The sequence below is a fragment of the Strix uralensis genome, chromosome 9 (assembly GCF_047716275.1).
Source record: "Strix uralensis isolate ZFMK-TIS-50842 chromosome 9, bStrUra1, whole genome shotgun sequence".
In the NCBI taxonomy this organism is placed as follows: Eukaryota; Metazoa; Chordata; class Aves; order Strigiformes; family Strigidae; genus Strix; species Strix uralensis.
In genome coordinates, this window is record NC_133980.1 from 11,372,037 (window position 1) to 11,383,937 (window position 11,901).

The window sequence follows — 11,901 nt, forward strand, 5'->3', positions numbered from 1 at the left end:
AAGTTTGCTGACGCTCTCGGTAGGGTGGAGGGTGTGAAAGGGGTAACTGGGAATTCAGTACAGTATTTTATAGTAAAAGGATGGTGTTCTGGCATCCTTCATTCCAAATGTAATGGAACTCCTTCATTTAAACACAGATAACTGTTTGTTACTTTATCTACACGAAATTCTGCTTCATCCTAATAAGTCTACTTCTTTTTTCACAGCTATCTTCTGTAATGTATATCTGTATGAAAACTCAAGGATTTGCTCTCATTGCAAACAGGAGAAATGTGTTAGGCTAAACATGAGAATTATGCCAGGCTAAATGCTTAACAAGCTGCTCTGATTGCTCTGGTTATCTGTAACCCTTCCTTCATAATTAGGATCTGTGTATGCAGGACTGGGCATAGGTCAATGAGGAAAGTGTAGTGAGGAGAAGGCCTTCTACTGGGCCTGGTCTTTGAGGTGAAAGACTTTTTTACTTAACACATAATACACATTCCCTCTGAACTTTGGAGGGAGATATATATCTATTTGGTAAATCCAGGCTATGTAGTAGTTGACATTTGTAGAATTTTTTTTAGCCTGTGGATTTAATACTGAAGAGAAAAAAACCTGCCCACTCCCCCAGTTAAATAAATAAATAAATCCTCTTGTGGCATCTAAATAGAAAATTTCTGTGTATTGGAAGACTGGGTGACCACAAAAGCTGACAACTGTGTTCCAGACACTGCCTGGTATCTCTCGCTGGGCTGAGATGGGTTTATCACTGTCAGGCCTTCAGTGGCAAAACCTGTAGTTGTAGGCTGTTGGTTTTTTGTGTTAAAGTTACTGTCTATCATTTTATATCGCTATTAAGCAACACTTTCTGTGATTTTTCTTATTTGGATCTCTAGACAGCCATTTTATTATGAAACCGTAAAACTAGTTTGAATCTAAAGTGAAGGGGTGGGTGAGCAGTGAAACACCGTGCTGGTTCTGTGTCTTACCAAGTCCCAGGCTTGGCTTCTTTCAGTGCGAGCTCCGAGGTTCTTGTTATGAGCACCAAGCTCAAAGAATTGAAGCACTATTATAGCAGATCGCTGTTTTTCTCAAACCCTTGAGGTACAATTAATCTGCCTCTAACTAGATGTTGCAGATGTCCACAACTGACATAGTCCCCGTGGGATCTCTATAGTCAGTGTAGGAAGTGGGTATCTCCAGAGGACAATTTATTATCCATTCTAAGTGTTTATATTAGAATGAGAAAAATCACACTCCAGAAATTCTAGCTTCTTTGTGGTTACTATAAAGAAGTTGATGGGGCCTGGTTCGCTTGGAGATTCTTACTTTGTATGTGTTTAAAGTTACATGAGCTTAATCCCATGATAGGATTTCTGCCATTCTTTTAGGCTGCTTGTGCCAAATACGGGAAAGTGACTGTGGCTTCATTCTAAACATGCTATAAAAGCACATGTTTGACTTTTAGAGGTTCTGCTTTTCTGTTTAATCTGTGAACTGCTTAATGAGGGACCTATTAAGGAGCAGAGTAAAACGGTTGAAAGTGAGTAAGCTGGAAGGGGCCTGACAACTGACTCAGTGATTTTAATAGAACAGGAGAGAATGAGGAAGAGAAGGAAGAGAGTAGTGTTTGTACAGTGTGTCACGTGGGTGTTTTCTGTGTCAGAATGAACAGGCGTGACCCTGCCATGCCATACCAAATGAGACATGGAAATAGATCAGATTTTGCATCCAGAAGCATCAGTCTTTGGAGTGCCACAAAACTCAATAGGACTGTGCTCATAAATAATAGACCTAAAATATATTTTGAATTCCATTGATGAAAAACATTGTTGTGTAGAAGGACCAATGTCATTACTGAGGCAACAGGCAGGCAATAACAGTGTGGTCAATGTAACATAAAAAACTTCTGAACCACTGGCCCACATCCAGCCACACAACTCATAAAACTGCCATAAACTGATATGGGCCAAGTCTGCAGGGAAGAACTGCTGCTGAAAGCTGCAACTGATAATTTTCCTTTCTGGAAACTGAACTAATGTTTGGGTTTTTTTTTAAAGACACTTTCCCTTGAAGCTCCTGCTCGAATTAAGAATAAAACCCCTCCTCTGGACTGGCCACAGGAAGGTGAAGTTGTTTTTGAAAATGCAGAGATGCGGTACCGAGAGAACCTCCCTCTAGTACTTAAAAAAGTGTCCTTTACCATCAAACCGAAGGAAAAGATTGGCATTGTGGGAAGGACAGGCTCAGGTAAAGAAAAACACTTAAGCAGAGTTAAATTACTACTTTTACAGAATGGAAATGGAATACAGTGGGGCAGTCATATTGGTTCTCCTCTGTCTTCTCTGTGTTTGAATAAATAGTTAATTGCATAGGGGTGGTCCAGCAGTCTCTCAGTGGTGGGTTCTGTTCATGTGCATAGATAAGCAGGATCCCTGTAAACAATAATGAAAACAAGTTTCCATTTACAGTAGAGGGATATCCTACTATACTTGAGCCAGTATGCTCATAATGTTTAACACCCTAAGCCACTTATCAGCACAGAATGCTGCCTACAGCATGCTCATGGCAGCTTATTTGACTCTCTTGGAAGTTTTTTATACTGAAACTGTGTCTAGGTTTGGCTCTAAGCTATCTCAGAAGTCTGTAATGCGAAGAATCAAAACCCCTGTTTGTGAGGTGACTTAAATTGACTCCAAAATGTAGTTTCTAAATAAGCAATTAGTACTGCTGGATTTGGTTTGCGTGGCAAGGTTTTTTTTGGTAGTGGGGGTTGGGCAGCACTAGCGGTGGCTTCTGTGAGATTAGGAGCCTACCCTACAATTGCTTTGAAGTTCAAATGCTGGACCCCAGCGTTTTACCAGCATTGTTTGCCAGGACTTTATGGTATTTTAAAACACTTTTCTTACACATGGACAGCTTTAAAATGCTTTCTCATCTCAAAGCTGCCGTGACTCTGTAGAAACACTAGTATTGTTTTTCCTGTCTCATTTTTAGGGAAGTCTTCCCTTGGAATGGCACTCTTTCGTCTTGTTGAACTCTCTGGAGGCTGCATTAAAATTGATGGAGTGAAAATAAACGACATTGGTTTGGCAGATCTTCGCAGCAAACTCTCAATAATTCCTCAGGAACCTGTGCTATTCAGTGGCACTGTGAGGTTAGTGAGACCATAAGAAGGCAAGAAGGATGAAGTGGGCTACCAGCTTATACTTGAACTCAAATAGGTGGCTGGTGAGATGTTAGTTCTTGGGCATCCTACCTTCTGTTCTCTGGTTTTGAAACAAAAAAAGCACAGCTAGATGATTTTAGCTGGCCCAGTGCAGAACTGGATGTAATCATCCTCTATAAAAGTCTTGCTTTCCCTTTAGATTTGATTCAAGTTTTTGTATCTTCCATCTCTACCTTTTTGTTCTTTGGCTACTCTAACTGTAGTGTGCTGGGAGCATCTGATTTCCTTGGCAAGGACATTCTGTCAGTGGAAGGCTAGATGGGAATCTTCTGTCTGGGTGAATTAGCACACTGCTGTTTTGCCATTCATTGCTGATTAAAAATTCTGGTTATGTTTTCTGCTTCGCCAACTGTATCTTGGGCTGCCTCAAGAGAAGTGTGGCCAGCAGGTCGAGGGAGGTGGTTCTCCCCCTCTATCTTGCTCTTGTGAGACCCCCCCCCCCCCCTGCAGTGCTGTACCCAGCTCTGGGGGCACCAACATCAGAAGGACACTGACCTGCTCGAGTGAGTCCAGAGGAAGCCACAAAGATGATCGGGAGGCTGGAGCACCTCCCCTGTGAGGACAGGCTGAGAGAGCTGGGCGTGTGCAGCCTGGAGAAGAGAAGACTCTGGGGAAACCTTATAGTGGCCTTCCAGTACTTAAAGGGGGCTACAGGAAAGCTGGGGAGGGACTTCATCAGAGAGTGTAGTGATAGGATGATGGGTAACAGTTTTAAACTGAAAGAGTGTAGATCAGATGTAAGGAAGAAATTCTTCCCTGTGAGGGTGGTGAGGCACTGGCACAGGTTGCCCAGAGAAGCTGTGGCTGCCCCCTCCCTGGAAGGGTTCAAGGCCAGGTTGGACGGGGCTTTGAGCAACCTGGTCTAATGGAAGGTGTCCCTGCCCATGGCAGGGGGATTGGGACTGGATTATCTTGAAGGTCCCTTCCAACCCAAACCATTTGATGATTCTGTGATTCCCCCTCCAGATCAAACTTGGATCCTTTCAATCAGTACAGTGAGGAGCAAATCTGGGACGCCTTGGAAAGGACTCACATGAAGGAGTGTGTAAGTACTGTGTGCCCTATGAGATACATGTTTGTGTTTTGGCTTCCAAACCATCATGTTTTGTAGCTACTTCAGAGACCTTTAGATAAAGCTTTTTCTTTGCAATTTTTCCCCTTCATTGTCTATGGTTTATGTGACTGATTTCCTTTTTTTTGAGAGCATGCCATATTTCAGGTATGTACTTTTTTAGTATGTAGCATAGCAGAGTGCTGCTTCATCACATGGACTCCTAGGGTGTTAAAATATTTCAAGTGATGTTTTTTTCTATGTGCCTTAGGTGTACATTCTGCATTTACATTTCTGAGTGTAAAGGTCACACATGCACGTTTATACTGAACTTAAAATCTGGCCTTGCTGCCATGACATTTCCAGCTCTTTTCTTCTAAGTCAAGTGGCATATATGGCTATGGTTCATAGGCTGCAGTAATTCCTGTAGGGACTAGATTCACTCTTTTCTCTTGGTGAGAAAGATTGTTGGGAGATCCGTATTCATGTTGATATGATTTTGTACATGGCACGCTTTTTTCTAGATATTAAATACTTTGTACTTAAGTCATTCCAAGGTTCCCTACTGAGATGATGTAGTTCCTTTAGCTTAGCCTTAGTGGTGTACTCATGAGCTATCACTGACTCTCAGGCATTTCAACTGGACTGAGCAGGTCTGATGTTGTTCTAGCATTAGTCACTTGTTACTTATTTCCCCAACAGACAGGGGGAGATGGACAGCAAAGTGTGACAGGTATTTTGGAACATGGACAAAATCAGATTTGCAGGAGGAGCAACTGTTTGTCTCATGCCATGGAGATACAAAAAGTCTGTGCAGTGCTCTAAGATTTTTGCCTCTGCTTTCTCACACAGGTTGCCCAGCTGCCTATGAAACTTGATTCGGAAGTGATGGAAAATGGGGAAAACTTTTCAGTTGGAGAGAGGCAGTTACTGTGCATAGCTAGAGCTCTGTTGCGTCGTTGCAAGGTGAGCGTAGTGATGAGAGAAATAGCTGGAGATAATGAACTGATAGGATTGAGCAAGTCTTTTTGTGCCAGATTCATTCTGTCAGAGGAATCACACCAACAATTATTGCAACGCAGAGAGGTGTAGGGTTAGAAAAACTAGTACAACATCTGTAGCCAGCAGCTAGCTCCTGAAATGTCCTGCCATCAGAAAGGTATTGCTTGTTAGTGTTAATAATAGTGTGTCAGACTGGCCTAATCATTTATTCAGTGTCCTGTTACTGGTGAGCACCAGATTGTTTACCTTCCACCTTTTTGTTAATGTCAGCCAAGTATTTTCCTTCTACATGGTGCTCCACTAAAATGTGGTCTTCAAGTGGAATTTGGGACCATGCTATCAATGCCAGCGAATTTAAAAGTTTTGCAGGAACGGAAGACAAATAGTAATTATGATGAGAGAGGACTTCTGGATTGAGATTGACCAGGATTTTAACATCCTTTTTTCTTAAACACGGCACACCATAGCATTTTAAGGTTCACTCTCCATCTGTTTTAAAGCCAGACTGCTCAGCAGAAGTTACTGCTCTCTGCAGTACCTGCACAAAACAAGTATTGTTTAGCTTTGACAAGACACCACTCCAGATCGGTTTATGTCTGAGTCTGAGAGAAAGAGTAATTCTTTCCAGCGTAAGAAAGCTAGTATGCATAGTCAGTATTGACTCAGAAGGAATGTCACCACCAAGGATATGTCAGATTAATTTACCAGTAAAACTTGTATTTGAGATTTAGCTGCTGAATGTAAAACTGAAAGTAGTGGAAACTTGAGGCCCAGGTCAGAATCCGAACATCTCATGGCTCTAGGATGTGCCCATAAAATGCAAGTGTGGTCCATAGGGTAACTTTGTTGGAGGCAGTTACATAAAGAAAACTGAAAGGGTGCTTGTAAAAACTACCATTGTGACCACGGCATCCCTAAGGATTGCCAGTTGTGACAACTCTAGGTCATGGTAATTCTGCCCACTCTACATATTTTTATGTTCGGGGGGGAAAGTGTTACTGTGGGTGACAGCCAGGATTGTGTGCTGCTTTCAGATTTTGATACTGGATGAAGCAACAGCTGCTATGGACACAGAGACAGACTTACTGATTCAGGAGACTATCAGAGAGGCATTTGCAGACTGCACTATGTTAACAATTGCTCATCGCCTGCATACGGTACTGGGCTCTGATCGGATCATGGTGCTAACACAAGGACAGGTAAGCAGAAAGACTTTTATAGCTGCAGTTCCTGTTGCAGTCTGGTGGTGCCATATGTACAGGCTGAACTGAAGGAACAGCTGGTATTGCAGGGTAGAAAATCTTCCATGTTCATTCACATCCTCGGTAATAATAATACAACAGAATCAGTTATTGCCTGACTGTGACAAGATCAAAGAGGGCAAAATTTCTTCTACACCCCAAGAAAGTACCATAGAATAATAGTGTCTCTTTTAAAAGTGTTTTTAGAACTCCCTTTGTAGGTTAATTCTGAGATGGGTAATAATGTAAGCGTCTCTGCTGGGGCTCAGTGGCAGTTTCCCATTACTTTCATGAAGACCTCTGCTATCAAACAGGCAATGAGAGATCCTTTACCCACTTTTCAGGCTTCCATGTGAAAGCCATAAACAGTTAAACCAAATGTAAGAACATTTGGTAAGGTTTTTAAAGGTAGAGATGGCAAAAACCCATAGCATCTGCCTCTGCCAGCACTACCAGAGGTTGTTTCCTGCTGGGTAGTTCCAGTGTTTGAGCTAATTTGAAACATCCCAGGTTACAGTATGTACGCATAAATGTGCATACTTTCACCACCTGTTGTCTCATCTAAAGCCAAATGCCATGTTGTGGCTTCTTTACCTCCATGTCACAAGTCCGAGGGGTGGGAATCCCTTTTCTGCTGTTTTTTACTGACATACTTTACCTGCCTTGTTTGCTTTTAGGTAGTGGAATTTGACACGCCGTCTGCCCTTCTGGCCAATGAGAACTCGCGCTTCTATGCTATGTTTGCTGCTGCGGAGAACAAGGTTGCTGTCAAGGGCTAAAATTCAGGGCAAAGTCACTTTAATTTTGGAGAGCTGCACTCCCTGCCTGTGGCAGGCCAGCTCTTCCTCCTCCTCCTCCTTCAAGCAGATTATTGCCTTTTCATCGTTTAATTTTTAGCACAATGTGTCAAGTCAGAGTTTTTAAAACCATGTCAGAAGAATTCTTCATGATTTTATTATTGTATTTATTCCATAATCATATTACTAATTTTTGTTATTAAATGCACTCTACAAATGGCTCAGGGAGCCATAGTTATAAATGTATCAGAGGCCTATAATGAAGCTTTATACATGTAGCTATATCTATACATAATTCTGTATATAGCCTATATTTACAGTGGAAATGTAAGCTGTTTATTTTATATTAAAATAAGCACTGTATTAATAACAGTGCATATTCTTTTCTATCATTTTTGTACAGTTTACGGTACCAGAGATCTGGCTTTGTTATCGGACTGTATTAGACACCATTTTGTCTTTTACAGTTGGTCTTTTCCTAGTGCCGGATTTTCTGCGTGTCTGAGTGAAGTGAAGCTTTGCAATAGTGTCCTTTATTGTCACATCTTTGTTGTCTAGCGCAGGGGAGAAGAGCTCTGTGGTGTAACTATTGCATTGTAATTTATCAAAGCTATTTGGAGCATCGCTAATGTTCACCATGGCAGCAGCTGCTGCTTCCCATGATGCTTTCCCAAAGCAGGGGTTTTAGTGATCTCCTGAGTGGAGAACCACTTCTGGGTCACGTTAAGGCCTCGTATTTTCTCAGTGTCCTGATACCGTATTTCTTACTGTATCAACGGGGTTTATTTTAATGCAAGCAAGCCCAAGCTCCTCCTGCTTCGCTGATCGAACACAACCAAAATCTAACTGTTTGTGGAATGATCTGTACAAATTAATCGTAAGGTTCAAATCATACCCTGTATGCTAGCAGGAAAGCCTTCTCAGAGTTGCTTCAGCTGACTGACTCCTTTATCTTGAAGCTGCTAACACTCCTCAGAGGTTTAGGTTGGCTGTCATTGGCATGGGTAACACTAACTCTTTGTTCTGCTCACTTATACTAAGGCTAAACAACATCGATATTTCCTGTTTCTTTATTGCACACTTGTTAAGGAAACAGTCCCCCACCCCACGTCTTCTGGAACTTTAAACAGGTTCCTGTTGATCAGGATGTAACACTGGTGTAGGACATCATTTTCTTACTGTAAAGAGACCTACCTCAGGTTACTAGGTCCTGTGTAGTACGTTGCCATGATCACTGTACACCATCCCTGTTTTACGGGACCTGTGGCCCAGGTGGGCACGGTCGCTCCTATAATAGCTGTGACTTACTGAATGGTCAGCGTTGCATGTCTTTGTCAACTTGGACATTTTGTAGCCTTAGCATGTTTGCAAAATGTCTCATTGAGGCAGAAATCTGAAAAGTAAATAAAACTATTTTGGGTTTTGTAAATTTTATTGGCGTAAGTGGTTTGTTTCAGGCACATAAATCACTTCTCACCTTTTTGAGCCCTGGGGGACAGTTTTTGCAGGCTTTTTTTTCTTGTCTGTGTGCCATGGCCTGATCTCTCTTCCTTCAGAGTGGAAGTGTTTCTTTAAAAGTGTAGTGGGTAATTTTTGTGCCCTCCAGCATGGGGGTGGCTTGCAATATATGTATGTTTATGTTGAGTAGTACAGGGAGTAATAATTTATAGTGCAAGTATTCAAGCCAAGTAGCAAGGGGGGGATGTCAGATGCAACACAGAAGATCCTCCTTAGGCTCAGATTTTTTCCACTTTACCTGCAAGCGTTACTGTTTATACTGTGACAGGACTGTGAAGTTACAGCAACAAGCATTTCTATCTACCACTACCACAGGCAAATTATGGCATTAACGGAGCTTAGACTGTAGCTTGAAGACAGCACAAAAAGCGTCATTTGTTGTAGTTGTTCTTTAGTAACTCTTGTCCTAAGCAAGAATTAACTGGCACAGATCTTACCCCCCTCGCAGGCCTGGACCCAAGCTTACTCTATGTCAGGGACTGGCTGCCATTTTGCTCAGTGTTACTCAATTCAGCTGTATGTTGTGGTGAGGCAAGGGACAGGTAATAGTACACCTCTCTCCAAAGAACACCCTGCTAAGTGGGGGTGTGTGTCTCCTTTGATCAGAAACTGGGGAGAGGCAAGAAGGGAGCAGGGGTGATAGGCCAAAGAGGTAATTCTCTGCTTCTTCCCTAAAAGGGGAGTTGGGTAGAACGTGAAGATGAAGGCTGAATACCTTAAGGGGAGAGGGAGGGAACATGAAATGCATCTGCCTAAGACTGGTTAAAACAGTTCAGTCAGTTGTCATGTGCAACTCTGTCAAGGACAGGATTGACTTGGGCCCTGCAGAACTGAGTTTACCCCAAGAACTTCAGTATTCCCCTTGAATAAAAAAGGCTAATGTACCTAGTTCTTAAGTGCCACTGGGGTCAGAACGTGGCTTCATTTTGCAGCTAAGGCTGAGCTAATGGCAGTCTGGGCAAAATGGGAGCTGTCCTGATCTTGTCCTCCTTCTTCTTCCAGGCTGGGAGTTCCTTCCACTTTCCCGATGCCAGCACTGGCTCTTGCCTGGTCCAGCAGTGACCCAGTTCAGAAAGCTAACTTGCAGAAAGTTCACCCTCCAAAAGCAGGAATGCTGTACAAAGAAGGAGACAGGAAGGCACACCTGGAAGGGAGGTGAAGTGGGGCTGCTCTTTTCAGTAGGTGTCAACTGTAACACTAGCATAGGTATGAGAGGAAACTGCGCTCGGGATTCGTTGCACTGAACTGCTGCTTCCCAGTTACACTCTCCTAAAAAGGTGAAAACTTCCCTGTTGCTTCAGCGAGCTGAAATAGCTTAAAAAGGTGTCAAACAAGGGCCTGTGATGGAGCAGGCGAACAGTCATCTGTGCACAGCAGGGATTAGCCAACCATTTTGTCAAACCTTAGCTCCAGCACTGTTACTTTGGAATTAAGGAGATACGCTGTCAGAGGGAAATGTTCTTTCTGCTGTAATCACTCATCTGCTTCATTTGGCACTTGTCTCGCAGACAGTACAGAAGTATTGCTTCTCACATGGGTAGTAGTAATTTTTTTACTGGCTTTCGTCCTCAGTCACAGGAGCAAGCCTGGCCCAGGGCCCTGTCACTGAAGCGGAAGGAAGAAACATCAATATTTACAAGTGAGACTGAAATATCTGTATCTTTGAAGCATTCTACAAGAGGTTGATGATGATGGGAATTTTCAGGAATCGGATCCTGCTTTAGAATTTATAGTGTGATATCCCAGAGAAGACTTCATCCTGCAAGGAGCAGAATAAGACTGTGGGATTGGGACAGAGGCTTTCCTTAAAGAGATCCTACCCAAAATAGCATGGAGATAACACGTCCCTCTTAGCATACAGCAAAGGCTGTGGCCTGAGACCGACAGGTGTGCAACTTGAGAGAGATTTGCCTGGGATAACTGGTTTGTTGTATTACCCTCAGGAATTTCAGTTGCATCAGTTTTGCTTATTCTGTCCAAATGCAGTGAGTGCAGCCAATACTGATTTATTATCATAAGCTTCAAGACTCTTAGAGAGAATGTGTTCTTGCTCATCTCCTCTATCTGTGAGCAGAGACGCATTTACTTGGGACTTCAATCAAAACGCAGGTAGGATTCTTCTAAAATTACCCAAGTGCAATTAGATCGGTGTAATTAAGTCCAAAGTCAGGCCCCAAAGTTATGCTAGCTTGAATGCCTGAGGAGACTTCACCATTGCCTGCAGTGAAGATCATACAGGGTCAGATCCTGAGGTTGCTGGGGCTGTGGTCTGCATATTATCCCTAGATGAAAACCAGAGGGAGATCAAGCAGTCTTAGTACCTCACTGGGAACAAAGTTGGAGAAAGCACAGTTATTTCGAAAGGCAAATGGTATGAGTGATAGGACGTATTGGAAAGGATAAATGCAGAAAAATTGATTTATAAAAGGAGGATGTGGCAGGACAGAAAGTTTCTCTTAGAATGGGATAGAGCAAAGACAAAATTGCTTCTTGAAGGTGCTTCAAAAGAACACACTAAGAAGATGCAGGGTGGCTGTAATGCCCTCGTCAACCAAAGAGCTTTCCTGAACGCTGCCTTGTTCTTTTTTACTGCAACTGTTTTACTATATATAAGCAATCACACAAAGGTTTTCTTTATAGTCCCAGCTTCAGGTCAGTCTAGGATAATACTGTGATTTGGTTCACCCTTGGTTCAGCTGGTGACAATTCTGCCTCGAGTGTGACGGTAACAGTGGAAACTCAATTGGAACTTGGTGCAGATGCTGCTGTCACTGAGGCTTGGGAGACTTTTAGAATGCATCACTGTGGGTTCATTAAAGTCACAACCATGTAATAAGTGTTCCTGTGTCATCCGAAATATGTGCCTTGGAGGCTCGTCAGGTGGCTGAGGTAGGCAAAGTGTAACAGTGAAAATAACTTACGGAGGTGTCACCACATGGGGCAGAGAGATTTCCTGTACACCCCTCTTGGGCGGTGTGGAGTTCAAATCACAGTTACTTCCAGCACACCTCCTTCCTGTCTCCTACCACTGCCATGCAGAGAAACAAGCGCTTGTATAAAGATGATAATTTTGTGGTTTCT

General features: G+C 42.8%; 1 protein-coding gene across 4 annotated transcripts in view; it reads left to right on the forward strand.

Moving 5' to 3' along the window:
* ABCC5 (ATP binding cassette subfamily C member 5) overlaps nucleotides 1–11,656 on the forward strand; it is a 52,622-nt gene extending 40,966 nt beyond the window's left edge. For 3 of the 4 annotated variants that reach the window (XM_074878672.1, XM_074878673.1, XM_074878675.1), the window contains 7 exons: nucleotides 2,043–2,232; nucleotides 2,980–3,139; nucleotides 4,178–4,256; nucleotides 5,115–5,228; nucleotides 6,299–6,463; nucleotides 7,183–7,266; nucleotides 9,823–11,656. In XM_074878672.1, coding sequence (XP_074734773.1) covers nucleotides 2,043–2,232; nucleotides 2,980–3,139; nucleotides 4,178–4,256; nucleotides 5,115–5,228; nucleotides 6,299–6,463; nucleotides 7,183–7,266; nucleotides 9,823–9,882 — 852 coding nt within the window. In that variant the 3' untranslated portion in view covers nucleotides 9,883–11,656. The remainder of the gene's footprint in view (nucleotides 1–2,042; nucleotides 2,233–2,979; nucleotides 3,140–4,177; nucleotides 4,257–5,114; nucleotides 5,229–6,298; nucleotides 6,464–7,182; nucleotides 7,267–9,822) is intronic. The other variant, XM_074878674.1, reaches the window with a different exon arrangement.
* Nucleotides 11,657–11,901: the final 245 nt, after the last annotated feature.